At 40.1% G+C, this 15,060-nt stretch overlaps 1 protein-coding gene across 2 annotated transcripts in view; it reads right to left on the reverse strand.

Annotated features, from left to right (window-relative positions):
- The window catches only part of DENND2D (DENN domain containing 2D), a 773,347-nt gene that overhangs the window by 377,940 nt on the left and 380,347 nt on the right, over positions 1–15,060 (reverse strand). For both annotated transcript variants that reach the window (XM_044076655.1, XM_044076656.1), the window contains exon 2: positions 13,357–13,535. In XM_044076655.1, coding sequence (XP_043932590.1) covers positions 13,357–13,535 — 179 coding nt within the window. The remainder of the gene's footprint in view (positions 1–13,356; positions 13,536–15,060) is intronic.

Raw genomic sequence — 15,060 nt, forward strand, 5'->3', positions numbered from 1 at the left:
GAGTACTGCTAATACATGCTGAGAGTACTGCTAATACATGCTAGCACTTTCACTTCTTTATACTGCTCTCATATGCAGTTAAATAGAAATTCGAACAGGCACGTCCAAGCAGATCTGAAAAGGTCACTTACTTCCTTAATATTAGTAATTATCTGGTACTGTTTCAGTACTCAGTATTGGTATTAAGTGGGAACAGGATAAACATGGAAGGATAATATTCAATCATTTCACTGAAAATCCATAATGAAAGAAAACTGTATTTAGTCAAAACTTGGTTACCTCATGAGTGAGTGTATGTATGTGTGTGTGTGTGTGTGTGTGTGTGTGTGTGTGTGTGTGGGGGGGAGGTTCTGTACAGTGCAGCATATGAGACCCAGTGTACTTTTTTCCCAGAGTGTTTCTTGGTATGAACTGTGAACTGTAGAGGATAAACTAGTTATTAGAAACACCTGTTGTTTTCTTTTATTTTCTTTTTCTACAGACTGCATCCACATATACAGCATTCAAAATCATTTTAACCTGAATGAATTACAACATTTACACCAATAAAACAGGTTCATTCATGTTAACTGACAAAATTTTAACACCCTTGGGCTGATCATAAAATGAGATTTGCACTCAGCATATCATGCTATCCTTGAGGAGGCCTTCTGAAGTGGGAAGCTGTTAGTGTTTCTTCTTCCACTACCTAAGGCTTAGGAAAGTTCAAAAGTTGCACTAATGTCCACACTTGGGCATGTGTTGCCATCCTGCACATGTTATGACATTAAATGTGAGAAGTGGGCATCAGCCCCTGCATTTTCCATCCCAATAACTACATAATGAATTAGTGCAGTCTGTCTGAGATAAACATAACAAATTATATAACATTATATAAGTGCCAACTTATACTGCGGTGGTGGTGCTGCGGTAGCATTGTCGCCTCACAGTAAGACGTTGTCCTGTTCGATTCTCAGCTAGAGCGTCTTCTGTGTGGAGACATACGTGATTGGGCGTACCTTCATTGAAGATTGTGCATCAGAGCCGGCAATTCAGCATGTAAAAATCTACTGCCAATCATTAGCGGACCAGAGTCCCGCTGTGGCGACCCATAACCGGGAAAAGTCAAAAGACACAACAACACAACATATAAGTGCCAACTTACAGGAAGACCTCATCTACAGAAGCCAGCTGAAGAAGTAAAATGCAATGCAGTTAGAGAGCTAAGGGTTGCTTATTACAGTTTTACTGACCTGCAACAAAGAAGATGAGAAATTAATCTGCGTTCCTTGAAATCATGTCCCCTCTTCAGGTAAAATCTGAACTGGCAGTCTGTATAAAGTGGTATCTCATGCTCTCCTAGTTTTTTTGCTTTCACAAAAAATACAGGGAAGGAATGGACTAGTTTAAGGACAACTTTTACAATACTTCTGGGAGAAAACGTGGGCTCGTTATAATTGGTGCAAGATCCTTGTGAAAGATGAAGTAGGGCTCTTTACATCTTAAAGGCCTGTACCTGAAAGGGCTTACAAGCAGAGGTGATGGCTACCAAGAAAAGCACTCCTACAGATAAATTCCAGGGCCCCTGAAAGAGCTCATGTTGGTAGAGGACAGGCCAGCACATCAATCACAAAGTTGTGGTCCTAAGAAGGGGGTGGGTTCTATAATAGTGCAAAAATTCAAAACCCTTTACAGAACTGTTCAAACAACCCATGTTATGTCACAGGTCATAACATGCAGAGATGCTAGAAATAAGCACAATAATTACAAAGTAAATTCTGAATCACAGATCTTGACTGAGGTAAGTGAGGATTACCTGCAAACGTACAGACATAGAATATGGTACATGTGCACCCAGAAGGAGAACCTGTCCCACCTATCAGTTTATATCTGACAAGTGCAAGTCTTTCTGGCATCTGTAATCACCTCTGAAACTTAAGGAAGGGAAATAGGACCAAAAATGAGGTGGAGCCAGTTATCATACCAACAATGGGCGAATTCCATGGATTTTACTATGACAGTTTTCAGTAATACCCATGACCTGACAGCCTGAAGCTTCACCCTTCTCAGCCACCATGGGGCAAAAAGGATGAGTTGCCACCTTTCATCTCTAAAGTCTGTGATGAGACACATATTCAGAGGACATTATGTTATTTCCCACACCCAAAAGATACAGATCAAACACAATTCCCGAATCCTTCATTCCAGGAGTGAGACCTGGAGCTGCAGATCTGGGAGTCCACCAGCATCATCTCTTCTCCTGGGATGTGAACATCTGTCAAACTGATGTCACAGTCTAGGAACCTCATATTGCTAAGCCCAGACTGTCTACCTATATGATTGCTATAAGCACCTGTCACCATGTTTGTTGACTCTCCACACGAAAGCCTGGTTGCTCAAGCCAGTCAGGAAGGACTTTCGTATCAACTCCTCTCTTAGTGCTTTTACAGTGAAGAAACCCCTAATGTGAAGCTCTATTACTGGGACGTACTTTCTTTAAATAAGGTTGGAGTCTAAATGAGCTATGTGCCTTCCCAACAAGCATTTGCAGTCAAGATATTTGATGTGTTCTACATTTCTTCTGTAAGAAAGGAACACTTAAACTTAGGCTAATGGGAAATCTTCATAATTTATCTTGTTTTTAAACAAGAAACATCTTTATTGAATTATTACTTGTGACATAGGCAGTCATACATTTATACATTTATATAAATGAAAACAAACCATATTGACATATTTCAGATGTAAACATTATACATCACATATCATCTTCAATACAGTCATTGTCAAGTAAACCTTACATAGCTCATTCAATTCCTGCTTTCTCTTAAACCTCACTCTTCCTCCAAAACATTATTCTGCATGTATTATTACCAGAATTCCAATTTGTTCTATGTAATGTGCTCCTACCCTTTTCTAAAGATCCCACTTCCAGTTCTTTTATCTCTGTTACAATATTCACTACTTCTTAGTGCATTGGTTTAACTTCGATTTCCATTTTCTAGTAATTGTTTTTTTTTTTTTTTTGGCAGCCACCAGCATTAAACTCAGCAAGGCCTTACCATGTCTAAGCAATTCTTATTCTGTATTATAGCTTAAAAAATTATTTCCTTGGTTATCATACCTGTCAAATACACCTCATTACGTGGAATGTACCTCATTTGGGTCCTTAAAAATTTCATGTTCCTTGAAGTTCCACATTGAAAGGCTCTGTCACACATTCAGTGTTAGGAATTTTTTAACTGATATCCATGGAACATTGAAAATAATCATATTACTTCATTAAAAGATCTTTTTCATATGTAAAATCAGCATATTTTAACCATCCTATGACCTTAGTAGTTGAAATTGTTAGAAAACTGTTAGTATGTGTTCCACATGTTACCCATTTGTTCCACATTATGAGGGCTAGTGTTCCTCATTTTAGAGATAGAAGGTTGAGAGCTATGTTCGTTACACCAATTTGTTCACCCAGTATTTCTGACAGAGTAGTCTGCAGGGAATTTTTAAATCTGTCAACTCATTACACTTTCCAAAAATATGCTTCCAATTATCACTTTCTTCCCCATCACACCTACAACATTTGCTATCTATCTGAGGAAAAATTCTTTGGAGTCTGCTTGGAGTATAAAAATACCTATGCAAACACTTCCAAGCAAAAATATTCTAGACTCTGATGCATATTTGAGAGACATACATAATATCCTCCCATTGTTTCTTTGTGAATTATGTATCCAATCTCTCTTCCCAAGCCTTTCTAACATCCTCAGATTGATTCCTATAATTATCTTGCAATATTTTATATGTCCTACTAATTATTCCTTTTTTAATATCAGCTTCTGTTCTAGGTTTACTAAAATCTCTATGAGTGCTGGTCTTTCACTTAGGATCTCTCTATTTCTTTCTCTTTGCTTATACTCTGATATCAATCCTTGATAGGGAAGGCAATCTCTAGCCTGCAGTCCGAATTTATTGTTGGCCTCTTCCCATTCTGTTACCTTTCCCTCTCTAATTATTTGCTCCCAACACCTTTGTTCCTTTGCCAGTTTTCTCCAGTAAATTCCAGACCCCTTGCGCCTATTCTCTCGACCCCTAATTGCAGTTTTCCCTATTGGAAGACTATCCTTTCTTCATTCCTGTGTTGGCTTGGAAATCTTCATCATTTTAATGCTGATAACAAGGGTTTAACAATGGGAACATAGGTTCATAGGTAGGTACTAGGCTATCAACCCAAGGGCCTACGTAAGCCTAGCCAGCAAGGTTCCATAGCTTGCGCCACCCAAGAAAGTTATTTTCCCGTGCCACTGTCCAGCAGAGACACAGAAGTGATCCCCGGGGTGTATTTCCTATTTCCCATCCACTCATCAAGATTTTTCTTGAAGACTGCTAATGAAGAACTTTGCTTGACATAGATGGGTAGCTTGTTCCAGAGAACAGGAAGTCTCTGGGACATGAATCTATCCCTCCAGCGTGTCCTGTTTATTGTGGTGACAAGGTTTTAGATCCCTAGAGCGTGTAGCTCAGAGGGATTGGGATTTCTTTAGGTGTAGCATGTCCAACAGCTCTGGGTTTGATATAGCTTTATATGTTAGGCAGAGACCACCTCGGAGTAGGCGATATGCTATGGAGTAAAGCTGGAGTTTTTTGAGGTAGTCCAAAGGGATGATGGCATAATAGTCACAGATGTTTTATTGTCCAATGCAGCAAATACATCCTAAAGGAGAAACCATGAAGATCACCGGTGCAGCCTTGGACACTGTACTGCATCCTCACATAGATTACAAGGAATTGGATTCTTAAGTAGGCCTGATCAAAGAGAATACCACCTCAGATGGGGGCTTCCAGAATAATTTGTCTGAGCTCATGCTTAAAAACAAAACAGCCTAAGCAATGTTATCAGTGTATGCTGACTTAATGAACCTACTTTACTGACTATAGCATCATCACAACCATTATTACAGTGGGCAAAGCAGAAGATATAATAAGGGTCTTTTCCAGATAATTGTTTATTCATCTTTATTTAATTCCCCTCATCTGCCAGCCATTAGTTCTCCCACTGATAACTGGTCCTTCTATTTTACTTTGGTGAGAGCCATTCAGAGCAGGTCAGCATCCAGGTAGCCATTGCACTTATACTCTGCACTATCCCCCATTATCCTGTAGCAGTCCTGACATACGAACTGCTTCCAATACAGGGCCTCAAGTATGCAATCTTCAGCTCATGCACTACCACACCTACAACACGTTTCTTGGTGAGTTCACATGCCCTGGCCCTTATGTTGCACTGCTGCCATCACTAGGTGTCAGCAGTGAGGTGGTTTGAGCCACCAGTCTCCTTGAGGACAGGTGACTCAATGGCGGTAACTTATTCTTAGCTTCCCCAGTCAACTAACTAGTCAGTTAACTAACCTATAACTAACCTATCCCAAGTTATAGAGACAACTTCTTCCCCAGACTATTTGATCTTATATTCAGGGAAGTCTGTTAGTGTTACCACAGCCCAATCCACTAGGGAGAATTGGAATTTAATGCTCTCTTGCCAAATCCATCATCTGCCTTAGAATTCTTTTTTTTTTCCTGTCCAATTTCTGCAGGACCCTGCTCTGATGGCTCCATTACCTGCATTCATTTGGTCCATTAGTTTTATATGGACAGGATTTGACCATCCCAGGATAGCTGAAACACCTACAGCTGATTCATTCAGGCCTGAGAAGCCTGATTGGCCTATCTCTTCTTCCTGCAGTAAGAAGCAGGTAGTCGGGAGTACTCTGGTCTGCAGACCCTGAAGAATGGCCCACCCTTCATCACCAGTAGGCTGCTTGCTAACTCACAAAAGCAACTGTCTAGTTAGTATAAAGATGTGCATGCTCACACACATGCACATACACACTCACACACACACACACACACACACACACACACACACACACACACACACACACATTGCACACACACTGCACACACACCGCACACACACACACACACACACACACACACACACACACACACACACACACACACACACACACACACACACACACACACACACACACACACACACACCTCTAGCAACAAGAGCTTACCCAGCTTCTTTTGCAGATGATCACCTGTGGCAAACTCAGCTGCTTCTGTCCACCAGGATGACCAAGTTGGTGTTTGCCCCTCAAGCTAATCTTTCCCTGCCTAACTCCTCAAGCACTCATGCCACTAAATGAACAGGGGTCAATTGGATTGTATTCAAGATTTCATCAGCCTCAGAATTCTTAATGGGCGATAAGGTAGAAAGATACTGCTGATTCTGTAAGGGAGCAAAGAGTTGACACAGGGGTGTTCTCTAGGCTATTCAGTAAGGATGTTAATACACTCTACCAGAGGTTTATAAAAGGCCTTGTCCTTTTTGGGAACAAAATCTGTATATTCATAGAATGAATATATTGTACCCCACAAGACAGTCATTATGGTGGGATGGTGACCCAAAATCCCCCATTTTTTTTTGCCAAGGTAGAGGTTAAGTCTCTGGGGAAGAGGAGGTACGTGTCAATATAAAGTCAATGTCATCCTCCTAAGCAGAAGGGGTTCTGGGAGAATTATAGTAAGGAGAGGTCTCACTATCTTTATCCATTTCAAAAGAGTTCCATTACAAGAAACACTGATGAACAGGACATATAAGGCAACAAGCATGTAGTGAGCAAGCACTGGTTGTCAGTGACAGGCATCTATGTTTTCTAAGGGTGCATTCCATACTTATGAAGGTTGGAACCACCAGATGTCAGACAGTGAAAAACAGTGAACACTTATCCAGTTGTTTGGGCTCCTGTTGTGGACCCACAGGAGTTTCCTTAGTATTATCCAGAGAGACTCACAGTACCAATGGGAGAATGAGAAGTAGAATCCTTAATCTCATGCACTACCAGCAGAAGGACTTGAGAGATCACTCCAATTGGGCTGGCCAGCCATGGTCATGTTCCAGATGCTCAAATGTGAATGCACCAATGAGAGCACATGGAGTTCAAACAGTGCACATTGGCAGTCAGAGGACTTATACAGGTTTTAAGTTCCCCTTGTGTCACGACTTTGCAGGGGAGGTTTTGATTCATGTGTGGCCTCTAATTTCATTACCTCCTTCCTTCAGTCAGGCACTAATACAGGACTGTGTGAAGGACCAGGGTGCTGTTCCTTGTACTGGATATCAGCCACAACTGCCATCTTCAAGGATTTTGATGCAAGCGTCCAGCTTCTTGATGTCTTCCATGTGGTGGCCAGGATGAAGTGCTGGCACTTATGGTAGTGCACCATGTGGTGCCCCATTCTCTTCTCAGACAATAAAGCCCATGTCAATGTGCATACTGCCTTGTAGATTAACAACAACACAAACTGTTGGACATTTCTGACTTTTAAGGTCACAGATACAGCAACTTTCCTATGGTAAATGTTAGCCTGAACACCTGAACTGTACAAGTGTGAAAAATAATTGACTAGAAGAGGGGTTGTACACCTCCTTGCCCATAATAGGCTATAATGTCATTCATTGGTTGGAATCATGCAGGTCTCTTGAGTTGTTGAAATATGAGAAAGTTCTGAATTTTGCCAACCTTGAGACATCTGAAGGCGAAATTCAAAAAGCTACCAACTGCAGAAAGCTTCTGAATCAGATACACACTTTCAGAGGCAGCTAAACTCTTGAATTGCCAATAAAAAAGTAATACATAAAAATAAAACAAGAATGGATTACACTCCGCAGATACGCTTAGGTATAACATGTTTTTTGCATCTTGATCTCACTTGCTGCTTGACAGACAAATCATTTGTTGATCCTTGAAAAGTGAAATTTTCCCAGAAGTAACTGCACTCTGGTTGGTGCCAGTTATATCAAATCACGGATACTAGTAGCAACACAATACTCTAATACCATGCTGCATGGATACAAATTTGTCTGTAAATCACACATCCTAGAAGAAAAATAATCAGATCAGTATCCTCTGCACTTGGCATCTGCAAAACAAGCCCTTTTTTACCCATAAAAAACACATTTGCTGAAAGAATGTATAAACCTTAACATATGACAACACAGTTCAGTTTGTGAGGCCTGCAATCTGCTGTTGTCATCTTTCCTTTATTGCTAACACATTTTATTTAGTTACATTCCTTAGTGCCATGTTCACCTACCTCTCAATTTCTTAGCACAATAAATCTGTGCAAAGCCAATAAATAATGGTGGGGACAAAGGCCCAAAAATAAGGACAATTTTTAAATATTACTCATAAACTTAAGACAATTGTTAGGATAAAGGGTTTTGCTTTTACCATGCATTCCTCAAGGATATGAAGTTTGAAACTCAAATGTCTTGCTATTATTTAGTAAATTCAATGCTCTATGATTTGCTGGAAACCGCACAGTTTATGAGGAACAGACCAAAAATATTAGGCAAACATCTGGGCATTCTGTGAAAATATGTACAGTTGAGAGGTATGCAATTAAAATGCATGTATGTACTAACTGCATATATGTGCAATGACATTAATCCAGGATCAGGGGCAAACTCAGGCCTCTATTTGGGGAATATCTACTTTTCAAGGGGAAATCTGATGTTAGGTGCATTACTGCAGTAACTTAAGGCAAAAAAAAAAAAAAAAAAAATCAGAGCTTCAATTGTTCTGCTCTGTTTAGGGGTAGCAGATGCTTAGATAGTTAACTTGGAGATATGGAAGGCCACATATTCTGTATGTTTGCTGCAGCCTAGGGATGAGAAATAGTGGATTCACTGAAGTTGGGAGTTGCACTTCTCTATTTTACACCAAACTCACTCAACAGTGGTGAAAAACGCCTACTTATTCCCCACAGGCAAGGTGAACCAGTAGTGGATGTAATAGGCTGGTAGGTAACGGGATCAAGACAGAACCTTGATGAGTAGTCTAATTAGCTGGCATCCATAAAGACTATCGAAGAACAAAAGGTGAATAATATAGTTACCTAGACAATGAAGCTAAAATCAATTCACAAAGGAAGCATTTTGCCCATCAGTGTTCTATTTTTTTTCCTGCATTATCCTAACATGAAAAAAGCTAAAATTCTATGACATTCCCACTTCTGACAAAGATAAAAGTCAAGTATTTCTTTGTTTCAAAGTTACTTTGTTAGCTGGTTTATCCCTTGCTACAGTGCAGCATAGGCTTTCGTCTAGCTCTCTGCAGCCTTGTTGTGCCTGAATCGTACAGACTTGCTTCACAGTGCTTCTCTAATTTGTGACCCCCACTCTATGGCTTTGACAGTCGACTTCATTCTACAACTGATGGAAGGCAATTTAGTGCATGACAGGCCCCATTAATGTACTATATAATCAGCAAAGAGACAGTGCTGTCTGCATGCTGCATCATGGGAAATACTTTTTTCCTGTTCATCTAGGCATGAATCCTTGTCACATCCAGAGGTACTGCACTTTTATGTGCCAGTGTAACATATGCATTTTTGTCTTGCACACCTAATGTCACACTGTGTTCTTATAGTAGTACCACATGGCAGACATAACAGAGATGAAAGGTTAAAGCCACATGAGAAGACATAATACAGGATAATAATTCTGTCTGCATTTGGCTTTATTAATAAAGAACCAAACACATAAAAAATGCAGACAGAGGCAGACAGACAGACACACACACACACACACACACACACACACACAGACACACACACACACACACACACACACACACACACACACACACAACATGAACTGTACAAGATAAAATAGATAACAAGAAAAAATGTGATGAGACTCAAAAATCAATGGAGAAACAAAATAATTTGTGGCATTAGATATTGACAGAAGACTGTATCAGAAGTAAAAGGCAGCAGTCTCCATTTCCCTCTCTGTTTCTCTCCTCCCATCCAGCTTTCTTTTTCTCATAAAGCAGTTCTGGAAATATCTTAATACAGCAACAAAATATATTACATGGAGACAGTTGTTTGCTATTCCTCCACATGACTGACAGAACTAATAAAGGTTACAATATCAGCTTTGTAGACTATTTAAAACCTAAATTAAGCCTTGACTTCATACAGCATATTTCCAGTTTCCTAACTGACTTGTTACAAGTCACGTAGTAGGTAAGCAGGGAGTCTAGACATCAAACAAACTGCTTATTTTGTAGATATATACTCTGACTTTACTATATGACAGTTCATGTTATTAACCTGTTGATAAACTCAATATTCTACAACAGAGAAGTGTGAAGATTGCAAATGAGCTTTACAAATTTCAAATCAATTAAGTGGTTCCTTTTTATTCCAAATAGGTTGCATGTTTGAATTATGTACTAAGCTTCCTGAATGGCCTTGTTGATTGTTATTTCAATTATGAGTAAATAATCTGTAAATAGGAACTCCTCATTTTTGTAAAGTTCTTGTATTTTATGATTTTGTTCTTGTACCCTAAGCTAAAACTGGGCCTCTGTTCTTTTTGGCCATCCCATAAGCAAATGTGTTACATACATACATACATACATATATACATGAAATAAACAAGGCTATTTCATTTTCTGAAAAAGGGTACCGAACATATAGAACAGAAGGTGTGGTTGGGGTCTAAACCTGACTTGGGGGACACTATGTATGTGGAATGGAAGGCCTGATTATAGATCTGAATGTGGCCATGATGGGATGAAGTTTGTGGTGTGGAAGGCCTGATGTGGGGCGATGGGTAAGAAGAGCTGAGTGTACTGTAAGGAAGGCCTGTCTTCAGTGATTTAATGGATGAATATACAGTATGGAAAACATGACTGGAAATCTGAATGTGAGTGCTTGGGGTTACTTACTTAAATGGCATGGAAGGCATGGCTGAGGATTTCAGTAGTGTCTGGGGGGGCTTACATGGTATGGAAGGCATGGCTGAGGGTTTCAGTAGTGTTAGGGGGATACTTACATACATGGTATGGAAAGCATGGCTGAGGATTCCAGTATGACTGGGTGGGCAAGGTCTGGGGGCCCTTACTTACATAGTATGGAAAGCACGACTGAGGATTTCAGTAGTGTCGGGGGGGGGCTCACTTACATGGTATGGAAAGCATGGCTAAGGGTTTCAGTATGGCTGTATGGGCAGGGTGTGGGGGCCCTTACTTACATGGTATGGAAAGCATGGCTAAGGGTTTCAGTATAGCTGGATGGGCAGGGTGTACGGGCTCTTACTTACATGGTATGGAAAGCATGGCTAAGGGTTTCAGTATGGCTAGATGGGCAGGGTGTAGGGGCTCTTACTTACATGGTATGGAAAGCATGGCTAAGGGTTTCAGTATGGCTGGATGGGCAGGGTGTAGTGGCTCTTACTTACATGGTATGGAAAGCATGGCTAAGGGCTTCAGTATGGCTGGATGGGCAGTGTGTAGGGGCCCTTACTTACATGGTATGGAAAGCATGGCTAAGGGTTTTAGTATGGCTGGATGGGCAGGGTGTAGGGGCTCTTACTTACATGGAATGGAAAGCATGACTAAGGGTTTCAGTATGGCTAGATGGGCAGGGTGTAGGGGCTCTTACTTACATGGTATGGAAAGCATGGCTAAGGGTTTCAGTATGGCTGGATGGGCAGGGTGTAGGGGCTCTTACTTACATGGTATGGAAAGCATGACTAAGGGTTTCAGTATGGCTGGATGGGCAGGGTGTAGGGGCTCTTACTTACATGGTATGGAAAGCATGGCTAAGGGTTTCAGTATGGCTGGATGGGCAGGGTGTAGGGTCTCTTACTTACATGGTATGGAAAGCATGGCTAAGGGTTTCAGTATGGCTGGATGGGCAGGGTGTAGGGGCTCTTATACATGATATGGAAGGCATGGCTAAGTGTTTCAGTATGGCTGGATCAGCAGGGTGTAGGGGCTCTTACTTACATGGTATGGAAGGCATGGCTGAGGATTTCGGTAGTGTCGGGGGGGGACTCACTTACATGGTATGGAAGGCATGGCTGAGGATTCCAGTATGACTGGGTGGGAAGGGTGACTATATGCACTGAAGACATGAATGAGGATTTCAAGCTGAGTGGGTTTGAGCTTGAGTATGTGATATAGATGATGCGACTGGGGGGGGGGGTTAGATGCATGTGTGACATGAAAGATATGGCTTAGGATCTGATTAGGAATGGCTTACATCGGAGCAATGCACAGCCTGAACTGGTTATCAAGAGACAAAACGTCTTTGTCATCTGTGACTAAGTATTGAGAATGGAGTATCCATCTATCTCACAACTGGGACGGGAAAGTATGAATGTAGGATTACTTCGTTAAGGTGTGGGGGGAGAAGGATATATAAATTTAACAAATGTGCACACAACAAAAGGGTAGGGTAGCAGACCATTTCTCCATGTGCTGGCCTTCAACTTGCTCAAACTGGTAAGATTATGGCTCTGTTCAATAAATTATTTTATATTCAGTTTTGATGACCCTAAACATAACATATATGCATTCTGCTACTTTTTATAACATTATGAAAGATGAATTACGTATAAAGAATCCTGATATATGTTGTTTATACATGGTGAAATAGCCTTTTTAATGAATGTACATGGTCATGAAAGTCCGCTGGTTCTCCTAGATTTTGTCAAGTGTCATTTCAGAGATGAGTCAACTTGACAACTTCATCTCATCATAAACTCAATCCAAAAAAAAAGTAGAATGTAAAAAAAACTTTTTTTTTTTTTTTTTTTTGCAGATGGCATGCCCCCTTCATCCTCCATATGGGTAAGCCTCCACATTTCCTTTATTTAAATATACTGATGCTACAGTCACACAACTATGAGTAAAAAAGAAGCCATGACAGAGAATCACTGCCAACAACCATATAGAAATGACACCAGCATCAACTAAACATCATAAAGTCCACTTATTGAGTTGCAAATTAGTGAATTAAAGCTGACAAGTTAAAGCCTTGTCCAGCGAGTACTCGTCAATTAGCAGGTAAGCATAAAGAGAGAGACTATTTCACACTCACGCAGTTATTAAAGTGTCAACTAAAAGTAAAAAAAAATGGTGAAAAATAACGGGACAGCAAGGCTGGGATAAGAACTGCCAAATGAGCATGAGTAAAGGCACAGGATTTATTTCAGCAGCTGCATCTGATATTGTAGCTGCTGAAGCAAATGTGTTTAGTAGCTTAGCCACAAAAAGGAGCTTGGTATAAGTTTCTTACCTCAGTTCAGAACTTTGGAGGACCTTATTTTTTTGATCTTCAACTTTAGGTTTGGGGGAGGATCCAGTCTTGGCACTGACCAGCGAGTCAAATGACCTAGCTATGTCTCTCATTAATACATTCCACAATGTTAAGTAAACAGCATCAGTGCTCTCATTTTAGCAACATTTGCATCTACTCGTGCTGCAGAAAGTCAAGTCTTGTTCTTACCTTTGGAAACTGATAGGTAATCTGAGGTTCATATTCCTCCGAATCCTTTTTCTTTTTCTTCAGTGAAACAACTATAAGGTACTCAAAGAACAGCTGTCCCCCAGAAAATCGGATGCGTTCATTTTCATCTGGCTTGTCGTTGGGTGTATGTTCACCTCTTAGGGTGCCTGGAATAGGAGCTGGAAAAAAAACATTACAGAATTATTAGCAGCCTTCAACATTATTTTAAAGTTATTGTCAACTGGCTCTAACTGATGACACAGATGTAAGTTAGAATGGCAGACAACATTTGCCTGCATCATCTGCCTTTTTCCCCATCTAAATGTCAAGCCACACAAGCACCAAAATGAACTATTTACGTTTAACCTTCCAGCACTGCAACTTTATTGTCTGCCCCATGCATTCTGAATTCCATTTCTGACCTCACAACTTCACTAAAATGACTGCTCCCTCCACTCAGAAACTCTTTCTGTGAACAAGAATATATTCAATCCCTTCTCCTGAGTTATTTGCCATCTTTTTTCAAATAGCATTCTCATTCTAGACAGCTTCCTGGACTGTTGTGATTTTCGATAAGGCACTCAGTTTTTATTCTCAGACACACCTTACTCTCTAAAGTCTTTTATGGTCTATTTGTTTGTTAACTGGGTAAAACCCACAGGATACAAGTGTCTTTTTTTGGGTTTAACCCAAGAACACTGTCTTGTTAAATGACTAACTCAATTACACAGTCGGTAAATGAAGGCTGGGGGAATCAAACCCTGTACTATAGGAAGCAACGCATCAAAGCAAATAAATAAAATAATGTAACCAGTAAAACTAAAAAGAAAAAGAAGATAAACTCAATATTTCTGTAGGTGAAAAGCATCATTTGAACTACCCCATGATGGTGACACACCCTTATTCCCTAAACATTCCATGGGAGGCACATAACATCATGGTGCTGCAACTCTGTAGAAATGGCAAATGACATGGGAATGATAAATTAATTTTGTTCCTATTCTTTTTTACTAAAAGCCGAGTACATACATTGAACCTGCAATTTATAAAAAATAAATAAACAAATTACTCACTACCCCACACTCAGTCTCAAACAACAACTTTAACAACTGGTACTATAAACACTGACATGCCAAAGTACAGCAATCGTGTAAAATAGTGATGCACACTATTACAACACTTCACTGTTTGTGGTCCAATATCTCCAGACTCAACAACAAGGGATGAGAAAAAAAAATGCCTAAATCGGTTCACCTGCATAACATGACTGAGGCCATGAGCCTGCACTTGGATTTTTATTCCTTAAAAGACAACTGAGGAGAACCTACTTATAAGTAAGTTGAAGTTTAATCCCTCTGGTCAAAGTCTTTGAGTTTACAAGGTACTGTTAGATAGCTAAAATCATGTTCTAGTATAAAACAGCAGTGACAAAACTTCACAAAACAGGTTGTGCTCTGTGTCATTGCAGGACACTGATTACTTAATTTAAAGTTTAGGTTACTGGTAATATTCAAAAACAAAAACAAAACCAAACAATCAAACAAACAAACAAAAGCCTGCAAGCATGTCAATCATCATTATTAATGTTCATATGGTTAGAATCATCTAATCATGGTCTACAAAGTGACAGTAAGAAGAAGTTGCTAGTGAATTGCAGACGTTACTGATAGCTTTAAATAACTGCAAAATGAACAGATTTGATTT

The sequence above is a fragment of the Protopterus annectens genome, chromosome 7.part0, assembly GCF_019279795.1.
Source record: "Protopterus annectens isolate FY-2018-M chromosome 7.part0, PAN1.0, whole genome shotgun sequence".
Taxonomy (NCBI): Eukaryota; Metazoa; Chordata; order Ceratodontiformes; family Protopteridae; genus Protopterus; species Protopterus annectens.